The sequence below is a fragment of the Rana temporaria genome, chromosome 6 (assembly GCF_905171775.1).
Source record: "Rana temporaria chromosome 6, aRanTem1.1, whole genome shotgun sequence".
Taxonomy (NCBI): Eukaryota; Metazoa; Chordata; class Amphibia; order Anura; family Ranidae; genus Rana; species Rana temporaria.
The window spans coordinates 10089806-10112660 of record NC_053494.1 but is presented as its reverse complement, the minus strand read 5'-3'; the positions used below and the strand labels follow the sequence as shown (position 1 = coordinate 10112660).

General features: G+C 47.8%; 1 protein-coding gene across 1 annotated transcript; it reads right to left on the bottom strand.

The window, feature by feature from the left end:
• Positions 1-898: 898 nt before the first annotated feature.
• TRIM72 (tripartite motif containing 72) lies at positions 899-21180 on the bottom strand. The gene is made up of 8 exons (XM_040356112.1): positions 21052-21180; positions 19256-19300; positions 15834-16230; positions 12258-12353; positions 10858-11088; positions 9417-9439; positions 5885-6003; positions 899-1905 (listed from the first exon to the last, which is right to left on the bottom strand). Exons 3-8 carry the CDS (start codon positions 16227-16229, stop codon positions 1337-1339), a joined length of 1434 nt encoding a protein of 477 aa, XP_040212046.1. The 5' UTR covers position 16230; positions 19256-19300; positions 21052-21180; the 3' UTR covers positions 899-1336.
• Between the last annotated feature and the right edge of the window lie 1675 nt (positions 21181-22855).

Genomic DNA, 22855 nt, shown 5'->3' with positions numbered 1-22855 from the left:
GATTAAACTGGGGGATGGACTGACTTGGGGGGAGGGATTATACTGGGGGCCAGACTGACCTAGGGGTATTATACTCGGGGACAGATTTACCTGGGGGGAGGGATTATACTGGGGGCCAGACCGACCTGGGGGAGATTATACTGGGGGACAGACTGACCTAGGGGGATTATACTGGGGGACAGATTTACCTGGGGGGAGGGATTATACTGGGGGACAGACTGACCTGGGGGGGATTATACTGGGGGACAGATTGACCTGGGCGGGGATTATACTGGGGGACAGATTGACCTGGGGGGGATTATACTGGGGGACAGACTGACCTGGGCGGGATTATACTGGGGGATTATAATGGGTGACAGACGTACCTGGGGGGAAGGATTATACTGGGGGACAGACTGACCCGAGAGCTGATTAAACTGGGGGACGGACTGACCTGGGAGAGGGGGATTATACTGGGGGACAGACTGACCTGGGGGGACTATTTTTTGGGGGGGGCAGATTGACCTGGGGGGGGGGGATTTTACTGGGGGACAGACTAACCTGGGAAGGGGGCAGGGGATTATACTGGTGGGACAGACTGATCTGAGGGGGGATTATATTGGGGAACAGACTGACCTGGGGGGGGGTTTATTGGGAGACAAACTAATCTGAAGAGGGGGGGGGGGGTACTGTACTGGGGAACAGACTGACCTGTGAGAATGTGCATCAACCCAGCAAAGCACCCGTTGAACCACCCCACCCCCCGGCTGCCCACATGTTGAAGCCCTTTGCCAGGTTTCTCTATGAATTACACGAGACAGGAAGTCGGTTTTATGCATTAAAAAGCGTCTCTCTCTCTGCGAGACCACCGAGTGATCTGCGGTCTCTTTATTTCGGAGAAGTGAAGGCCACTCGAAGATCTTTTTCTATAAACCGATTTATTCAGAAGCCCCTCACAATACATCGGGTGAAATGACGTGTCCTTCAAGCTCAACCATCAGTGTTGATACACGGTGTGGCCCTTGGAGCCGGGGCCCTCTTCATTTGTTGGGTGTATTTCCATTCATCGTGTTTCTTAAACAGTTCAGTGAAAATGTTTTGGGTTTTATACTAAACTATCTTCACATTGTGGGTATTGTGTAGATACCGTTTTTTGGCCTGTGGTTGTGGTTGTTGGGTTGGAGGAACCCCCTGGAACCAGCTAGTCATTGTGCCAAAAATGACAGTTGAGCCCTACATTTTTAGAGCCATTGATGGCGTTGGGCTGAGCTTGGAGGTAGACTGACTGGTTCCTGAATTCTACATGCATTAACCTACTGCTCCTCGGTTGGGTTCGTGGCCAACGTCCGGACTGAATTTACAGCTGGGTACCAGGGGATGCGTAGATCTTCAAGGGCTGGGCGTTCTTCCCCTTGTCGTGCCAGCAGACATCGAAGAACGGGTGGAGGCGGCCCGAGAATCGCTCATGGAACGTGTACAGGAGTTTGACGTTGTCCTCGTCGTCCGAGTCGAAGAAGGAGATGACCCCATCGGAAAAGCTGAGGTAGATCCCGATCTTTTCCGGGCGAGCGTCGACGCGGAGGGTCCGAGGTTCCTTCTGCTCCACATGGGCCTCGTAGACCTTCCCGTCCTTGCATCCCAGGAGCCAGAAACCGTTGGCGGGGGTGGCGTGCAGCTTGCCCTTGCGGTTGGCGGATTCAGAGATGACACCCAGCGCCCATCTTGGCTTGTCCTCCACGATGACCTCCCAGTAATGCTCTCCTTCCGTGAAGCTCTCTTGGGTGACTAAGCAGTTGCTCTTGTCGAAACGCGCTGGGTCGTCAGACACGGACTGTTTGTGGTCGGAACATTCCACCGATTTGCCGTCGGAGGAGATGACCAGGTTCTGCTGGGCCGAGTTGGGGTCAAAGGTTAGGTTTTCCAGAGCTGTGAAGAAATGTGAAAGAAAACGGTGGCGGTCACATCAATTGTAGAAAACTCAAATCACACAGGGCCACGCCTCCTCATAATATTGGGGGGGATAGGGGGCGGGGATAGACACAGCGTACCTCCCACTGAATTATTTCTAAGCAGGGAGAGCGTTAGACATGTGCAATTCGTTTTTTAATGAATGTTGACAAGTTCATTAATTCGGAAATTTCTGAATTTCCAAAATTTTGAATTTCCGAATTTTAGAATTTAGAATTATGGGGCCAGATTCACAAAAGAGATACGCCGTCGTATCTCTGAGATACGATTGTCGTATCTATGCGGCTGATTCATAGAATCAGGTTACGCATAGATAGCCCTAAGATCCGACAGATCTTAGGCTGCAATTCTAGGCCGGCTGCTAGGTGGCGCTTCCATTGCGGTCGGCGTAGAATATGCAAATGACTAGTTACGCCGATTCACGAACGTCCGCTTTGCCCGTCGCTCTAAATTTACGTCGTTTCCGTAGAGATGCGTCGCGTAAAACTAAGGCTGTCCTCTAGGTGGTGTAACCCATGTTAAGTATGGCCATCATTCCCGCGTCAAAATTTTAAATTTCACGTCGTTTGCGTAAGTCGTCCGTGAATGGCGCTGGACGCCATTTACGTTATCGTCGAAACCAATGACGTCCTTGCGACGTCATTTAGCGCAATGCACGTCGGGTCATTTTACGGACGGAGCATGCGCAGTACGCTCGGCGCGGGAACGCGCCTAATTTAAATGGTGCCTGCCCCATTTCAATTAGGCGGGCTTGCGCCGAGCGGATTTACGCTACAGCGCCGCAAGTTTACAGGTAAGAGCTTTGTGAATCAGGCACTTACGCTGTAAACCTGCGGCGGTGTAACGTAAATGCGAAACGTTACGCCGTCGCAGCGTAACGTAATTCTATGTGAATCTGGCCCTTAGAATTTATCATTTTAGAATTTAGAATTTCTGAATTCCAAATTTTCGAATTTCCAAATTTTCGAATTTCCTACATTTCGAAAATTCGGGAATTTCAGAAATTTGGAAATTGCGAAAATTCAAGATTTCGGAAACTCTAAAATTTAGAAAATTTAGGAAATTTGAAATTCGGAAATTGGAAAATTGGAAATTAGAAATTTGAAAATTCGAAAATTCAAAAGATTTTGAATTTTAAAATTTTAAAATTTTCAAACTTCCAAATTCCGAATTTCCGAAAGATCCAAAAAAACGAATATAATGAAAACGAAAATGAACGAATTTTTCGGCAGTGGACACTGTCTAGAGGACATAGATGGGTATTCAAACCACACATGTGAGGTGTCGCCGCGATCGTTAGAGCGAGAGCAATAATTCTAGCCCTAGACCTCCTCTGTAACTTAAAACATGCAACCTGTAGAATTTTTTAAACGTCGCCTATGGAGATTTTAAAGGGTAAAAGTTTGTCGCCATTCCACGAGCGGACGCAATTTTGAAGCGTGACATGTTGGGTATCAATTTACTCGGCGTAACATTATCTTTCACAATATAAACAAAAATGGGTATAACTTTACTGTCTTATTTTTTAATAAAAAAAGTGTATTTTTTCCCCCAAAAAAGTGCGCTTGTAAGACCGCTGCGCAAATAAGGCGTGACAGAAAGTATTGCAACGACCGCCATTTTATTCTCTAGGGTGTTAGAATAAAAAAATATACATAATGTTTGGGGGTTCTAATTAGAGGGAAGAAGATGGCAGTGAAAACAGTAAAAAAAAAAAAATACACATTAGAACTGCTGTTTTACTTGTAATGCCAACGGCCACCACCAGATGGCACCACCTCGCACGCCGCGCAAACGTGGCGGACCCGCGACGGCCGGTAATTGAGGCCGCGGCTTTGCGGCCTAGAAGGCCGCAAAGCCGCGGCCTCAATTACCGGCGGGCGCCAGGTCACAATTTCTTGTCACAATTTCGACCTGGCGCCCGGATTTTGTCGAGGCCTGCTCTGCCTGGAGTTCAACTGTAAAGTTTATATAAACCCCCAACAGCGAACTTCTCTTTTTATCTGCAAACAATACCACTGAAAATGTTTTGTTATATCTGTGCAAAAAAATACCCTTGTGAGTTGATAACTTCCTGTGCTCTCCGTCTGCAATGTTATCAGTTACATTGTTCTTGGCTCTCACGCCCCCTCCCCCCCCCCCCACATATTATGGAGATAAGGGAGGTGTCCTGTAGTGCTCACATTATTTTGCTGTTCCATAGATATGGCGTAATGAGTGAGGGGGTTGTCACTCTAGAAAAAAAGCATGTTCCTGGCTCCATCAACAGGTGAAAATTCCGAAAAAAATAAAATAAATAAAAATAATTCAGACACCGCATTTAACGAGCGGTGAGCTTCAATCTATTACATTTATGTTACACTTTAACTTTTTTCCATCAAGGACATACAGGGGCGTGCGTTTAACCTTGTGGCGTGACACTGTGATGTGAATGCTGTGCTATTGCTGTCACCTGCTGGGCATATGTGGTATTGCAGGCTGGTTGGATTCAATTACCACCAGTGACATTACCTGCATGGAGTTTGTATGTTTTCCCTGTTCTTGTATAAGTTTCTTCTGGATGCCCCTTTTTCTTTCCAAAATCATATCAATAAATTCATAGGTGTGCGCAGTCTATTGCATTAGGGTGTGCACCCCAAAGCTCAAACACATATGCGTGTGTGTGTGTGCGTATATATATACATACATACACTGATGGTGTCAGTAGAGCAGAGATTGGTGTCAGTAAGGCAGTCCTAGGACGGTGTCAGTAGAGCAGAGATTGGTGTCAGTAAGGCAGAGGACGGTGTCAGTAGAGCAGAGATTGGTGTCAGTAAGGCAGAGGATGGTGTCAGCAGGGCAGAGATTGGTGTCAGCAGGGCAGAGATTGGTGTCAGCAGGGCAGAGATTGGTGTCAGCAGGGCAGAGATTGGTGTCAGCAGGGCAGAGATTGGTGTCAGCAGGGCAGAGATTGGTGTCAGTAGAGATTGGTGTCAGTAAGGCAGAGGATGGTGTCAGTAGAGATTGGTGTCAGTAAGGCAGAGATTTGTGTCAGCAGGGCAGAGATTGGTGTCAGTAGGACAGAGATTGGTGTCAGTAGGGCAGAGATTGGTGTCAGTAGAGATTGGTGTCAGTAGAGCAGAGATTGGTGTCAGCAGGGCAGAGATTTGTGTCAGTAGGGCAGAGATTGGTGTCAGTAGGGCAGAGGTTGGTGTCAGTAGGGCAGAGGTTGGTGTCAGTAGGGCAGAGGTTGGTGTCAGTAGGGCAGAGGATGGTGTCAGTAGGACAGAGGTTGGTGTCAGTAAGGCAGAGGATGGTGTCAGTAGAGCAGAGATTGGTGTCAGTAAGGCAGAGGACGGTGTCAGTAGAGCAGAGATTGGTGTCAGTAAGGCAGAGGACGGTGTCAGTAGAGCAGAGATTGGTGTCAGTAAGGCAGAGGATGGTGTCAGTAGGGCAGAGGTTGGTGTCAGTAAGGCAGAGGGCGGTGTCAGTAGAGCAGAGATTGGTGTCAGTAGGGCAGAGGACGGTGTCAGTAGAGCAGAGATTGGTGTCAGTAAGGCAGAGGATGGTGTCAGTATTTTTTCATTTTTATTATTTAATTTTTTTATTTTTTATTTTATTTATTTTTTCATATTTCGTTTCATATTTTTTTTAGAAGCCCCATTAGGGGGGCGTTGGCGAAATGTTAGGAGTCAAAACAGGGGGAATATGCTCCACAGTGGCTGATTAGGGTGTGCCCAGGCACACCCCCTGTGTGCACACCTATTAATATTATTAGACAGGATTTATATCGCGCCAACAGTTTGCGCCCCATTGATTCTGAGTCACGGAGGTCTGCTATTGGACTCATCAATGAGCCAGCAATGATGGAAATCTTGAGTCAGTACTGGATTAGTTCTGTATAATTTGGACCAATCGGGTGTGTCCCCCCACCCCGAAGCCCCTCCCAGAATCTTACCTGGCATCAGCGCTCGGAACATCTTCCGCCACACCTGGAACTTGAACTCATCGGAGATGATGGGCAGCTGGATATCCAGACGGCCGGGAAGAGGAGGCTCAGATAGAATCTTACCCAACCTGATAACAGAACTCGGCGTTATACTGCTGCTATTTATTATGAACTACAAGTCTCAGGACACCCTGACATGCTAATAACATCAATTACGTCACGGTAACAATGTAACAATATAACTTTTTTTTTAATCCAAGTCCTGTATAAAGACAATTAGCCGGATTCACGTAGGACTTACGCCGACGTATCTTCTGATACGCCGCGTAAGTTCTCGGATGCGCCGTTTGTATCTGTGCGCCTAACTCTCAATACAAGATACGCCTGAATTTTGGCTTCCTACGACGTAAGTCTCCTACGCCGTCGTATTTTGGGCGCATATTTACGCTGGCCGCAAGGGGCGTTTCCATTGATTTACGCGTCGAATATGCAAATGACCGAGATACGCCGATTCACCAACGTACTTGCGCCCGTCGCTGTAATCTACGCCGTTTACGTAAGGCGTACAGTTATTCCACCTAAAGCAGGGGTAAGTCATGTTAGGGTATGGACCAGGGAACAGCCGTCGTATTTTACGTCGTTTACGTAAGTCGTACGTGAATGGGGCTGGGCGTAGGTTACGCTCACGTCGTAGGCATTGAGCCGTCGTATCTTAGGGAGTATATGCGACGAGATTCTGAGCATGTGCGCGCATGCGACGTTCGTTCGGCCATTCATTTGCATGGGGTCACGGTTCATTTACATGTATCACGCCCTCCTTCAACCTACTTTGAATTAGGGGGGCTTACGACGGCGCAAGTTTGGGAGCGAGTGCTTTGTTGAGCCCTGGTTCACACTGGGTACGATTTGGAACGATTTGAGATGCGATTTGACATGTCAAATCGCATCTCAAATCGGCGGCAATTGTCGGCAATGGCACTGTCCTAATCAGTGCGACGCCGCATCTGCGATTTCAAAAAGTAGTTCCTGTACTACTTTTTGCGATTTCGGTCCGCGATTTACATTAAATTGCGGCCGAAATCGCGGCAAAATCGCGGGAAAATCGCAGCCGCGAAATTGCGGTAAAATCGCGCATTTTACCGTGATTTTGAATTCGCAGCAGTGTGAACCTAGGCGAATACTGCTCTTGCCTCTCAGAGTAACGTCGGCGTAAGCGCATATGAGATGCGCTACGCTGGCACAAAGATGTGCCGATCTACATGAATAAGGGACGTCACTGATAAAATTAAAGGAGATTTTTTTTTTTTATAGGACGGGGTTCTTTACAGTTAAAGGAGTGTACACAAGACAAGGGAATGATGATGTCACAGTGAAAAGGAGATATTAACCACTTGCCGACCTCCTCATGTAGATATACGTCAGCAGAATGGCACGGACAGGCACATGTACGTACCCGTACGTGCTCTGCTTGACGTGGGTGGGGGGTCAGATCGGCCTACATGCGGCGGTCGGTAAGCCTCGGGGAGCAATCCGGGACGACGGCGCGGCTATTCGTTTATAGCCGCTCCGTCGCGATCGCTCCCCGGAGCTGAAGAACGGGGAGAGCCGTATGTAAACACGGCTTCCCTGTGCTTCACTGTGACGGCTGCATCAATCGAGTGATCCCTTTTATTAGGGAGACTCGATCGATGATGTCAGTCCTACAGCCACACCCCCCTACAGTTGTAAACACACACTAGGTGAACCCTAACTCCTACAGCGCCCCCTGTGGTTAACTCCCAAACTGCAACTGTCATTTTCACAATAAACAATGCAATTTAAATGCATTTTTTGCTGTGAAAATGACAATGGTCCCAAAAAAGTGTCAAAATTGTCCGAAGTGTCCGCCATAATGTCGCAGTCACGAAAAAAATCGCTGATCGCCGCCATTAGTAGTAAAAAATAAAATAAAAATAAAAATGCAATAAAACTATCCCCTATTTTGTAAACGCTATAAATTTTGCGCAAACCAACCGATATTGCGATTTTTTTTACCAAAAATAAATAGAAGAATACGTATCGGCCTAAACTGAGGGAAAAAAAAATGTTATATATGTTTTTGGGGGATATTTATTATAGCAAAAAGTAAAAAATATTGCATTTTTTTCAAAATTGTCGCTCTATTTTTGTTTATAGCGCAAAAAATAAAAACCGCAGAGGTGATCAAATACCACCAAAAGAAAGCTCTATTTGTGGGAAAAAAAGGACGCCAATTTTGTTTGGGAGCCACGTCGCACGACCGCGCAATTGTCTGTTAAAGCGACGCAGTCCCGAACTGTAAAAACCCCTTGGGTCTTTAGGCAGCATATTGGTCCGGGGCTTAAGTGGTTAACATCACTAAAGGAAAGTTTTCTCTAGAGTGGATATCATCTCTATCGGCTATATCAGGGGCGTACCTAGAGCATTTGGCACCCGGGGCGGATCCAATATCTGGCACCCCCCCCCCCCCACGTTAAAATGTAAAAACACCCCACTGTGCCCCCTGCATACCTCTGCATCCTTCAATATCTTTTTGTTACTAATGTGTACCCCTCTCCACAACTGCACCTCTGGACCCCTTTACATTACAAAGCCCCCGGCATCACTGCACCACTTTTACATTACACAGCACCCTGCATCACTGGACCCCTTTACATTACACAGCACCCTGCATCACTGCACCCCTTTTACATTACACAGCCGCCTGCACCTCTGCACCCCTTTACATCACATAGCCCCCTGCACCTCTGGACCCTTTTACACTACACAGCCCTCTGCACCCCTTTACATTACACAGCACCCTGCACCTCTGGACCCTTTTACATTACACAGCCACCTGCACCTCTGGACCCCTTTACATTACACAGCACCCTGCATCACTGTACCCCTTTTACATTACACAGCACCCTGCATCACTGGACCCCTTTACATTACACAGCACCCTGCATCACTGCACCCCTTTTACATTACACAGCCGCCTGCACCTCTGCACCCCTTTACATCACATAGCCCCCTGCACCTCTGGACCCTTTTACACTACACAGCCCTCTGCACCCCTTTACATTACACAGCACCCTGCACCTCTGGACCCTTTTACATTACACAGCCACCTGCACCTCTGGACCCCTTTACATTACACAGCACCCTGCATCACTGCACCCCTTTTACATTACACAGCACCCTGCATCACTGGCCCCCTTTACATCTCATAGCCCCCTGCACCTCTGGACCCTTTTACATTACACAACACCCTGCATCACTGCACCCCTTTTACATTACACAGCCACCTGCACCTCTGGTCATGTCAGCTAAAAAAAAAAAAAAAAAAAAATTTTTTTTTTTTTTTTTTTAAATCGGGATGGTGTCACCCCTCTAGTGGGTGTCACCCGGTGCGGCCCGCACCCCCCGCACCCCCCTAGCGACGCCACTGGGCTATATTGAGACTTTTAGCCTTACAACAGCGGGAAGAGTTGTTGGTTTCATATATAAAATGCTGATTCTTTTTTTTTTTTTTTTATCTTACCTGGATGTCACCACACAGAATTTCTGCAAAAAAAAAATAAAAAAAATACACAAGATCAGATTGATGAGTCTGATGCTTGTAAATCATCATCATATCGCAAAATCAGAGACTGGTATAAAATTAATCGTCTCCATTAATTCAGGTAGTTGGCGTTATTTTTAAGGTACACAGATAAAAATACATTTTATTAAAAATAAAATAAATATTTACTAAAGGCAAATCCAGTTTGCACTACAAGTGCCCTGCAAGTGCAGTCGCTGTAAATCTGAGGGGAAGATCTGAAATGAGGGGAAGCTCTGCTGATTTTATCATCCAATCATGTGCAAGCTAAAATGCTGTTTTTTTATTTTCCTTGCATGTCCCCCTCAGATCTACAGCGGAAAAAAATAATAAATAAATATATATATATATATATATATATATATATATATATATATATATATATATATATATATATATATATTTATATATATAAAAAAAAGGGGGGTAGCCATCTGGGGCCCATGGGGACCTATGGGCCCTTTAATAAAAAGAAAAAAATATATATAAAATGTTTTTATAAAAAAAGGGGGCTGCCATCCGGGGCCCTGGGGACCTGTGGGCCCTTTAATAAAAAGAAAAAAATTATATATATATATATATATAAAGGGGGGGTAGCCATCTGGGGCCCCTGGGGACCTCTGGGCCCTTTAATAAAATAAAAAAAATATATATATAAAATGTTTTTATAAAAAAAAAAAGCGGGGCTTTCATCTGGGGCCCTAAGGACCTGTGGGCCCTTTAATAAAAACAAAAAAATATGTAAAAAAAAAAGGGGGGTTGCCATCCAGGGCCCTGGGGACCTCTGGGCCCTTTAATAAAAATAAAAAAATAATATATATATATATATAATATATAAAAAAGGGGGGTAGCCATCTGGGGCCCCTGGGGACCTCTGGGCCCTTTAATAAAAAGAAAAAAAATATATATATAAAATGTTTTTATATAAAAAAAAAGCGGGGCTTCCATCTGGGGCCCTAAGGACCTGTGGGCCCTTTAATAAAAACAAAACAAAAAAATATATAAAAAAAGTGGGGGTTGCCATCCAGGGCCCTGGGGACCTCTGGGCCCTTTAATAAAAAGAAAAAAGAATATATATATATATATATAGAGAGAGAAAAAAAATATTTTACTTTTATAAAAAAATAAATAAAAAAAAGGGGGGTTGTCATCCGAGGCCCTGGGTACCTCCGGGCCCCTTACAAAAATAATAATAAATAAATAAAAAAAATGGGGGGAAATTTTCACCACAGGGCCTGATTAGGGTGTGCCCAGGCCTAGGTACATCTGAAACAAAAATAAAGTTTTCACAGCAGTTGAGCCGTCCCCGTTTTAAATCAGCTCCAGACAAATAAGCCCCCCCCCCCGTCCCCCCCATGACATAGTTTGTCAAATGGTTTACCCGCAGGAATTCGGTTTGCTCCTGGCCTTCCACGTCTTTCAGGACTCCCTCCATCTGCCTCAGCTGCTCCACATAATGGGCCATGCTCTTCCTTTCCCCCAGCAGGGCGGCGGTAGCGTTCTGCTCTGCCTTGTCCGCCTCCTGGGCCAGCGATGTCTCCATGATGTTCAGGTAAGAGCGCATGATGCTCAGCTGCTGCTTCACATTCTTCTTAAAGCGGGTCACCGCGTCCTGTGATGTAGAGAATCGTCAGAGAACACAGACCCTGAGAATTGTGGGAGGAGGAAAATTCCAGGGAAAATTCCTCGGAGAGCTGCACTCCAGACAGATATAAAAGGTGCAAGTAATGCAGCTCTGTACTCATCATTAATAGACCACTAAAGTGGTTGTAAACCTCAGACATGAAATGTGAACACAGCAATCCCTCTATAGTGTGTACTTGTCTCTATCCAGAGCACTAAGTGCCATTTCTTTCTGCTGCTTCACTCCTCTGCTATCAGCATGAATCACTTCCGACAAGTTTTCCTGACACCAAGAGAAAATCGGTGACAGCGGAGGGTCTAAGGAGGTACAGTATAGGACTATAGTCATGGAGGTGAATGACTGTAGTGAAAAAATAAATGATGTTTTATCTATACAGTGAAACCTCGGATTGCGAGTAACGCGGTTAACGAGCGTTTCGCGAGTGTTGTCTCAGGATTCAAGCCACAGCGGTGTGCAGTACCGCATATTTGGCCAGAGGTGCGGGGGGGCGCCGGAGCCCGTCGGAAATACTCGGAAACATTTGGAAATACTCAGTTCCCGAGCCTTTCCAAGGTTTTCCGAGTTCAGCGGAGCCGCCCCGGGCCTTTCCGAGGCTCTCCGGCGCCCCCCCACCTCTGGCCACATGCGGTATTGCATGCCACAGAAGTCAATGCGGAACAAATTATTTTCATTTCCATTGACTTCTATGGGGAAACTCGCTTTGGATTACGAGCATTCTCCTGGAACGGATTATCCCGGTAATCCGAGGTTCCACTGTATTATCAAACCCTGGCTGTCCACTTTCCTAGAAGACACTTTTGGTGATGATTTGGTGAATTTTAGGTTGTCCTATGATCAGGGCCGTCTTAATAGAATCATGGGCCCCTAAAGTAATGCTCTGGGGCCCCTACAATGATGACAGCGCAGGTAAACAGACATTAAGTAGTTAGAAGGCAGACTGCCTCCCCTTTGCATCTGTCTCTCTCAGTGCCATCATGGGGCTCCCAATTTTGGGGCAGCATGGGCTCAAGGCATAGCTGCTTTGGGGAAAGTGCAGGGGCCCCCTTATGCACCTGGGGCCCCTGGGCAGTGCCCAGGTGTGCCCTCTCATTAGGACAGCCCTGCCTATGATAGCCGGTCATGTTGAAGAGACGTACCTGCACCTCAGCCACCTGTCTGTCCAAAGTTGTCACCGTCTTCTCCTTCCGCAGAAGAGCTTCCTGCAGGAGGACCTGCTGCTGGGGGAGTTCTCTCTGAAACATTTATACTGGTGTTAGTAACATTTATACTGGTATTAGTAACATTTATACTGGTATTAGTAACATTTATACTGGTATTAGTAACATTTATACTGGTATTAGTAACATGTATACTGGTATTAGTAATATATATAGATATCACATCAGACAATCCTTTATTGTGGTCACACTGGAAGCTACAATGTAGCTGTGTAGGGTTAGACAATGACATCTTTCTTCCGATGATATCACCTGCCCAACACTCTTACAACCAAGGAGCTCCCATTGTATATTTATATATTCAGCAGATTATGTTTTTGCCCTTTCTGCTTTGCTCTTTATTGCCTTTTTTATGTCACTGTGGAAAAAACTATTAACAGTACAATTTAATGTCAGATTGGTAGTGATGGGCTAATCTGTACAGGCTCCATTCACCCAGGGTTTGGTGAACCTGAATTTATAGGCAAAATTTAGGGATGGTGAATCTTGTTCAATTCTGGCACCGTAAGGGGGGGGGGGGGGTTTGCCCCCCTCCCCTCAAAAAAAAAATCACCAGCCACCACTAGGATGACCACGTGTCCCGGTTTGCCCGGGACAGTCCCGCATTTTGCAGGTCTGTCCCGGCACATTCATTCCAGGACAAAACAGTGTCCCAGAATGAAACTGACACAGACAACCCCCCCCCCCCCAGGGCCAATCTGATGCCCGCAAAAAAGGCCGCCACATCACCGCTTTACTCACTGACAGTACTTGTCCTGGCCGGGAATGCCTGGAGGAGCACAATCCCCGCCCCCTGCTTGTGATTGGAGAAATCATAAATCCCACCTCTTGTGTCCAATCACTGTGCTGTGATTCGTTACAGCACAAGCTGATTTTTGGGAAGGAAGGGTGTCCCTGAATGGTAGTTTGGAAATGTGGTCACCCTAGCCACCACTGGTGACCACAGATAACACAGCAGTGCAAAATTGTTAAGCAGCAGGAAAAGATTAAGGCCCGGATTCACAAAGGAGATACGACGGCGTATCTCCAGATACGCCGTCGTATCTCTGAGTTGCGCCGTCGTATCTATGCGCCTGATTCTTAGAATCAGTTACGCATAGATTTCTATTAGATCCGACCGGCGTAAGTCTCTTACGCCGTCGGATCGTAACTGCATATTTACGCTGGCCGCTAGGGGCGTGTACGCTGATTTACATCTAGAAATATGTAAATCAGCTAGATACGCGAATTCACGAACGTACGCCCGGTCGACGCAGTACAGATACGCCGTTTACGTTAGGCTTTTCTCGGCATAAAGTTACCCCTGCTATATGGTGGCGTACATGCGGCGTACCAATGTTAAGTATGGACGTCGTTCCCGCGTCGAATTTTGAATATTTTACGTTGTTTGCGTAAGTCGTCCGTGAATGGGGCTGGACGTAATTTACGTTCACGTCAAAACCAATATGTCCTTGCGGCGTATTTGGAGCAATGCACACTGGGATATGTACACGGACGGCGCATGCGCGGTTCGTGAAAAACGTCAATCACGTCGGGTCATGGTTATTTTACATAACACACGCCCCCCGTGTTCCAAATTTGAATTAGGCGGGCTTACCCCGGCCGATTTACGCTACGCCGCCGCAACTTACGGAGCAAGTGCTTTGAGAATACAGCACTTGCCCATCTAAGTTGCGGAGGCGGAACGTAAATCGGATACGTTACGCCCGCGCAAAGATACGCCAAACTACGAGAATCTGGCCCCAAATAGATAGGCTCAGCCCATATGTACTAGAGACAAAGTTCACAGACTGGGGTTTTACTAAAAGGATTAGGATACTAAAGAGGATGCAGCCGTGTAAAAGTGGCCAAAAGCAGGAGAATTTCGAATGAGCAAGACTAGGCCCAAATTTACTAGAGACAAAGGCTGTGGCTTTACAACAAGGATTGAGTGCAGAGGATACAGCAGTGTAAATTTGGTCAGTAGCAGGACAGTGTTAATATGAGAAAATAGGCCAAAATATACTAGAGACTACAGGCAGGTAGGAGATAGGAGACTGCAGATGATATGATAGCATACCTCCCAACTTTTCAACATTAACCTGCGGGACACTGGGGGAGCAGGACCATTTGGGGGGGGGTGGCTTCTACCGCGGGACGCTGCAGAGAAAACGATCTGACCATATAAGAGTTGTTGAAGGGGGGGGGGGGGGTTGCTACCGCATGACCACCAAAATAAATATATGGCCATAGCAGTTGTTCAGCGGGGGTGGAGGTGCTGCCGCTGGACCTGCAGATACAGTACAATAGCAGGGAGAGGGGGGTTACCTGTCTTCTTTCCACTTCCTCCTAATGTTCCTCTGCTGCAGTGTTGAGGAGTGTGGGGGGGGGGAACTCTTCTTTCCCGTTATGCGGGACAATAATCTCTCCCGCACAATCGCACAATTCATGCCAGTTGGGAGGTATGTGATAGTGTAATGTTGGCCAGTAACATGACAATTTTAATGGGCAAGGCTAGGCCCAAATTAACTAGAGACTAAAAACATGGATGTTACTTTGGTGTCCATGCCTTAAAGCGGGAGTTCACCCATTTATTAAATTTTTCCCCTTTTCCCCTTAGATTCCTGCTCGTTCGGTCTAGGGGAATCGGCTATTTGTATTAAAATATGATCCGTACTTACCCGTTTTCGAGATGCATCTTCTCCGTCGCTTCCGGGTATGGGTCTTCGGGAGCGGGCGTTCCTTCTTGATTGACAGTCTTCCGAGAGGCTTCCGACGGTCGCATCCATCGCGTCACTCGTAGCCGAAAGAAGCCGAACGTCGGTGCGGCTCTATACTGCGCCTGCGCACTGACGTTCGGCTTCTTTCGGAAAATCGTGACGCGATGGATGCGACCGTCGGAAGCCTCTCGGAAGACTGTCAATCAAGAAGGAACGCCCATTCCCGCAGCCCATACCCGGAAGCGACGGAGAGGATGCATCTCGTAAACGGTAAGTACGGATCATTTTTTAAAACAATTAGCCAATTCCCCTAGACAAAACGAGCATCCTATGGGGAAAATGTGCTCTCTATGGGTGAACCTCCGCTTTAAAGGTTTGGGGCTGTTTTAGCAAAAGGGGGCCATGCTCAATATGAGGTGGGTGTGTGGTGGAGATGATTCTAAAATCCATATTTTCAAATTAGACTAATTCTTTTTATTATTAGAATCACTTAAATTTTGCTTTTCTTATATTCTTATATATTGTTTTTATATTCCTTATACTGTTTATTTGTTTTTATATGCATTATACGTTGGAAGGTGAGATGTGGTCTGTTTTGTCTATAGATTGCACTGTCTCACCATAGTAATTTGAATCAGATGGTAGAATGGGTTCCTTCCTGAGAAATTGTGTCAGGGAAATGAATTAATCCACATCAGGTGTTCATAATATTATGGCTGATCGGTGTATTTTTTTGAACTTTAGATCACTGTGGCTCTGTATAACCTGTGGTAAGTTTCTGTGTGCTGGGTATTACCTTCATCTTGGTGTGGGCCTCGGCAGCTGTGATGATGTTGTGGCCCCTGTGTTTGCCCAGCGAGGCGCACACCCCGCAGATCAGCTCCTTGTCCTGCTCGCAGAAGACGCTGAGCGGGTCCAGGTGCTCCAGGCAGTGGCCCTGCGGGACTTGCTTGAAGCTTTGGACCAGATTCTCCAGCTGACGGTTGATGCGAAGAGACTTGGGATGGGTCGGGGCCTGGCAGGTGGGACATAGAATGGAACCACCCTCATCCTGGCCCTTGGGGGCCCCAGTCAAGCAGGCCTGGCAGAAGGTATGCCCGCATTCCGGGGTGATGGGGGAGTGGAAGAGCTCCAGGCAGAGCTGGCAGGTGAGGTCATTCTGCATGCCCTGCACAAGCTGAGGGTTCGCCATGCTGGAGAGAAGACAATGGAAACCCATCAAACATGCATCCAACATGGGAAGAGAGAAGACAATGGAAACCCATCAAACATGCATCCAACATGGGAAGAGAGAAGACGAAAGGTATCAAAAACATTATTTTTTTTTGCATAGATTAGGATCCTTAACCCCCTGTCAGTTTTTTATTTTATTTGCTGATTGTGGGAGTACAGGGAGACATCTACCCATCGAGGATCAGGTTTGCTCAGAAATTACCGTATTTATCGGCGTATAACATGCACTTTTTTCCCCTTAAAATGCAGCCTCACCAGCGCCCATAAAATGCAGCCTCACCAGCGCCCATAAAATGCAGCCTCACCAGCGGCCATTAAATGCAGCCTCACCAGCACCCATAAAATGCAGCCTCACCAGCGGCCATTAAATGCAGCCTCACCAGTGCCCATAAAATGCAGCCCTACCAGCGGCCATTAAATGCAGCCTCACCAGCACCCATAAAATGCAGCCTCACCAGCGCCCATAAAATGCAGCCTCACCAGCGCCCATAAAATGCAGCCTCACCAGCGGCCATTAAATGCAGCCTCACCAGCACCCATAAAATGCAGCCTCACCAGCGGCCATTAAATGCAGCCTCACCAGCGGCCATTAAATGCAGCCTCACCAGCACCCATAAAATGCAGCCTCACCAGCGGCCATTAAATGCAGCCTCACCAGTGCCCATAAAATGCAGCCCTACCAGCGGCCAGCAAATGCAGCCCCATCAATCCCCATAAAATGCTTCCTCACCAACCCCCATCAAATGCAGCCCCACCAGCCCCCATCAAATGCTTACTCACCAACCCCCATCAAATGCAGCCTCACCAGCCCCCATCAAATGCTTACTCACCAACCCCCATCAAATGCAGCCTCACCAGCACCCATCAATGCAGCCCACCCAGCGCCCATCAATACAGCCTCACCAGTGCCCATCAATGAATGTTTGCATGCTTCCGTTCATTCGGGAGTCATGACACAGACACAGTCCTCCACCGCCACTGCGCCTCTGACACTATGTGTGAACGGAGAGGAGGCTGCCTGCTGATGCTGAGACTCAGTTTCTTGCTGTAGAGAGAAGAGAGTAGGAACACCAGTGGCCAGGCGCACTAGGCAGCAGGGAGCCCTAGGCGGCTGCCTAGTTTGCCTAGTGGTAGCAACGGCCCTGAGTACACAGGACACCCGGCTCTGTTTATCTCAGCGGTGCTCGTTCCCTCCTCGGCAGGCAGATGGACACTGGTAATGCTGTGATTTGGGCAAGGCCGCAAATGGACACACTTTAGAGGAAAGGCCGCAGATGGACACTGATAAGGCTGCATTGATGGGCATTTAAAATGTACATTTTTTCCTTAAACTTCCCTCCTAAACTTGGGGTGCGTGTTATACGCCGATAAATACGGTATCTGCTGTACACATTTTATCATTTTTTTTTTAATAAATGGCCTTGAATTCTGCAGACTGTTGCTCTCGGATCAGCCAGCTCTGCAGAGCATTCAGCCATAACTCTAGAGATATGAAGACGTCGCTGGCTGTACACGAGAAGAATTTTGGGAGGGACCTGAACTCTATAAATAGGATATCAGTAAAAGCCAGCAACATGCCAGAGAGGGTAATGTCAGAGGAGCGGAGGAGAAGAGGAGAGGAGCGGAGGAGAGGAGAGGAGCGGAGGAGAGGAGCGGAGGAGAGGAGGAGCGGAGGAGAGGAGGAGAGGAGAGGAGAGGAGCGGAGGAGAGGAGAGGAGAGGAGAGGAGCGGAGGAGAGGAGGAGAGGAGAGGAGCGGAGGAGAGGAGCGGAGGAGAGGAGAGGAGCGGAGGAGAGGAGAGGAGCGGAGGAGAGGAGCGGAGGAGAGGAGCGGAGGAGAGGAGAGGAGCTGAGGAGAGGAGAGGAGAGGAGCGGAGGAGAGGAGAGGAGCGGAGGAGAGGAGCGGAGGAGAGGAGAGGAGCGGAGGAGAGGAGAAGAGCTGAGGAGAGAAGCGGAGGAGAGGAGCGGAGGAGAGGAGCGGAGGAGAGAAGCGGAGGAGAGGAGTGGAGGAGAGGAGCGGAGGAGAGGAGAGGAGAGGAGCGGAGGAGAGGAGCAGAGGAGAGGAGAGAAGGAGAGGAGTGGAGGAGAGGAGCGGAGGAGAGGAGAGGAGCGGAGGAGAGGAGCAGAGGAGAGGAGAGAAGGAGAGGAGTGGAGGAGAGGAGCGGAGGAGAGGAGCGGGTTGTGACTCTTCAAACTTGGAAACCAATCCATAAACTCTTCTGCTTTTATACTCATCATATATGTGTTTTCTATGTTATGTATAGCATGCTAAGTAACGTGTTCAGGGCGGTCTTAATGAGAGGGCACTGCCCAGGGGCCCCAGTTGCATGAGGGGCCCCTGCACTTTCCCCAAAGCAGCTGGTCCTTGGGCCCCTCGCTGCCCTGAAATTGGGGGCCCCATGATGGCACTGAGAGTGATAGATACACAGGGGAGGAAGTCTGCCTTCTACCTACTTGATGTCTGTTTACCTGCACTGTCATCATTGTAGGGCCCCAGAGCATTACTTTGCCCAGGGGCCCATGATGCTATTAAGACGGCCCTGAACGTGTCAGTGTAACACGTCTATGTAGAGAGGTAGGTATAGATCACAAGCCCTCCCCTGACAATAGCTTCATCTGCTTCTCTCTCCAGGAAGACAAGGCCATCTTTGTTCTGGCATCATGTTGGGTCATCCTCTTCTTCCTGAACTGAGATGCCAGCTCTGTGCTTACAAATGTCGGGCACTGATCAGTCCCTGCTGCAGCCTCTCGCCTTGTGAATTGTATAAAGTTACAATGTTGCAGTCTGATTTCTGGGGGAGGGGAGACTGAGGACATGCTTCCTCCTGCCTGCAGCAGACTGATGACATCACATCAGCCTAGGCAAAGTCATGATTTTGTTTGTTAGCAGGCTGGTTGTCTACTTCCTAATGGTTGGAGGAAGAGTGAGTGAGGAGGTAATGAAGTCACCCACATGTGGCCGGGAAGAATATAATTGAGCGACATACCTGCAAATTGTCTGATGGCGTCCACAGCGTCACAGAGCTAACAATCTGTGAAGAGAAGAAGACGAAGGATATCAGAGTTCACATAAAATAGACGGGGGGGGGGGGGGGGGGGGGTAGGAAAATGATATAATTGTGAAAAGTAAAAATAGATAGTGAGTTCTGACAGCTTGTAGGGATGAGAAGCACACTGGCTTGGGAGCAATGTATTTGAAACAATAGACAGACAATGACCTGGAGAAAGAGAGAGAGACTGACAGAGAGAGAGAGAGAGACTGACAGAGAGAGAGAGAGAGACTGACAGAGAGAGAGAGAGAGACTGACCAGGAGAGAGAGAGAGACTGACCAGGAGAGAGAGAGAGAGAGAGAGATTGACCTAGAGAGAGACTGACCAGGAGAGAGAGAGAGAGACTGACCAGGAGAGAGAGAGAGAGAGAGATTGACCTAGAGAGAGACTGACCAGGAGAGAGAGAGAGACTGACCAGGAGAGAGAGAGAGAGAGAGAGAGAGAGAGAGAGAGAGAGAGAGATTGACCTAGAGAGAGACTGACCAGGAGAGAGAGAGAGACTGACCAGGAGAGAGAGAGAGATTGACCTAGAGAGAGACTGACCAGGAGAGAGAGACTGACCAGGAGAGAGAGAGAGAGAGACTGACCAGGAGAGAGAGAGAGATTGACCTAGAGAGAGACTGACCAGGAGAGAGAGAGAGACTGACCAGGAGAGAGAGAGATTGACCTAGAGAGAGACTGACCTAGAGAGAGACTGACCAGGAGAGAGACACTGACCAGGAGAGCGAGAGAGACTGACCAGGAGAGAGAGAGACTGACCAGGAGAGAGAGATTGAGCAGGAGAGGGAGAGAGAAAGAGATTGACAGAGAGAGAGACTGACCAGGAGAGGGAGAGAGAGACTGACAGAGAGAGAGAGAGACTGACCAGGAGAGAAAGACTGACCAGGAGAGAGAGAAAGACTGACCAGGAGAGAGAGAGAGAGAGAGAGACTGACCAGGAGAGGGAGAGAGAGAGAGACTGACCAGGAGAGAGAGAGACTGACCAGGAGAGAGAGATTGAGCAGGAGAGGGAGAGAGAAAGAGATTGACAGAGAGAGAGACTGACCAGGAGAGGGAGAGAGAGACTGACAGAGAGAGAGAGAGACTGACCAGGAGAGAAAGACTGACCAGGAGAGAGAGAAAGACTGACCAGGAGAGAGAGAGAGAGAGAGAGACTGACCAGGAGAGGGAGAGAGAGAGAGACTGACCAGGAGAGTGAAAGAGAGAAACTGACCAGGAGAGAGAGAGACTGACCAGGAGAGAGAGAGACTGACCAGGAGAGAGAGAGACTGACCAGGAGAGAGAGACCGGATAGAGAGACAATAACTAGAGGTGAGAGATTGAGCAGGAGAGAGAGTAGGAGAGAGAGAGAGAAAGAGAGACTGACCAGGATAGAGAGAGTGACACTGACCAGGAGCGAGAAGGAGACTGACCAGGAGAGAGAGAGAACAAGAGACTGACAGGAAAGAGAGAGGGAAACAGAGACTGACCAGGATAGAGAGCGTGATACTGATCAGGAGAGAGAGAGAAAGACTGAATAAGAGAGGGAGAGAGAGAGCGAGAGACTGACCAAGAGAGACTGACCGAGAGAGACTGACCGAGAGAGACTGACCGAGAGAGAGAGATCAGAAAAGAGAGAGACTGACCAGGAGAGAGAGACAGACACTGATTGGAATAGACACAAGCCAAGTGGACAGGCACTAACCAGGAATGGGAAAGAGAGATAAAATGATCAGGAGAAAGAGAGACTTACCTAGACCAGAAGAGACACCCTCCAAGTGGACAGACACTGACCAGGAAGGACAGACCCTGAGTCGTAGTGTTGAGGTCACCCACCAGTGGAGGTGTAGCTATGGCTCCCAGTGCCCAGTAATAGGAATGCCCAGCCCCCTCCACCCACACCCAGTTATTTCTGACTGTCCGGGAACAGCTGAGGGTTACGGAACGCAGGGACAGATAGAGACAGCTGTCACATCACACACACTCACCACGTCCCTCCATCTCACCAGCTGACCCTCCGTCTGAATCAATGGCCAGATCTCACATGACAAATTTCATTACAAGTTTGGGTTCTTTCTGTAGCAAAGTCCCGGGGCCCCTCGAGGCCTAATGGTGACCTCCAGAGTTAGGGACAGCTGAGATCCTTCCGTGTAACGTGGGTTGCAAGGCATGGGGGGTGTAATGCAAGATGAACAGGTGGGCACAGAACACTTTTAGAATGCAAAATGAGATTTATTGTCTCTTGAACAGAACTGTGGGAGAGGGTTAGGGCCAGGACACCCTGATGCAAGGTTAGATGGCAAACTCCGAAACTTCTATAGATAGACAGCTATACAGGTGAAGGCCTCCAGCCGGACACCACTTCTGTATAGGTAGGACCGCTGTCTCCTATGGCAACAAGCTTATAGTAGTTACTACTGCCACTGGATCCCCTGAGCTCTTCCACTGGTAGCACTCGGTATCTTCCTCCAGTGTCACCCCGCTTCCCTGCTGGGTCCCTGGCTTGGCACTCACATGTGAGGTATCGCCGCAATCGGTAGAGCGAGAGCAATAATTCTATCCCTAGACCTCCTCTGTAACTCAAAACATGCAGCCTGTCGAATTTTTTAAACGTCGCCTATGGGGATTTTTAAGGGTAAAAGTTTGTAACCATTCCACGAGCGGGCGCAATTTTGAAGAGTAACATTATCTTTCACAATATAAAAAAAATTGGGCTAATTTTACTGTTGTCTTATTTTTTAATTAAAAAAAAAAGTGTATTTTTTGCCCAAAAAAAGTGCGCTTGAAAGACCGCTACGCAAATACGGTGTGACAGAAAGTATTGCAATGGCCACCATTTTATTCTTTAGGGCGTTAGAAAAAAAAAAATGTCTAATGTTTGGGGGTTCTAAGCAATTTTCCAGCAATTTTTTTTATTTATTTTTTTATTGAATCCTAATTTTTATTGTTTTTTAATCCATTTTATACAAACGAACATACTTCAATTGCATACGTGTCACATATATAACATCGATTCTAAAATAAAGGAATTTACAGAGCATTTCAGTTCCAAAAATTTTCCTTTTCTAGATATCCTGACGGTATAGATAATCTTCATCGTCCTTCCTATTTATCAAGCCGGTGACTTGTCCTTAAGGTTCCCCTAACGTGAAAGTTCCTTCAAGGACTGCGCAGGCGCAAACTTGCCGACGGAAATCTCCGAACCTCGCCCGGCATCCAGGCTCATTCTTTAACATCCCTGTGGATTGGAGGATGTTAAAAAAAGAGCCAGGAGGCCGAGCGAGCGGAGCGAGCCGTCCGACCGAAGCAAGGACGCGAGGCCGACTGGCCACTTTCCTCGAAATCCACGTCGCCCTGGATGCCGGCCGAAGGTTCGGAGATTTCCGTCGGCAAGTTTGCGCCTGCGCAGTCCTTGAAGGAACTTTCTCGTTAGCCGGAACCATATCGGCAGATCAGATTGCGCCTGCACAGGAACTTTCACTATAGCCAGAACCATATCGGCAGATCACTGTCACAGCAAAAAACAAAACAAAACCAAACAAACCAAAAACAAATCA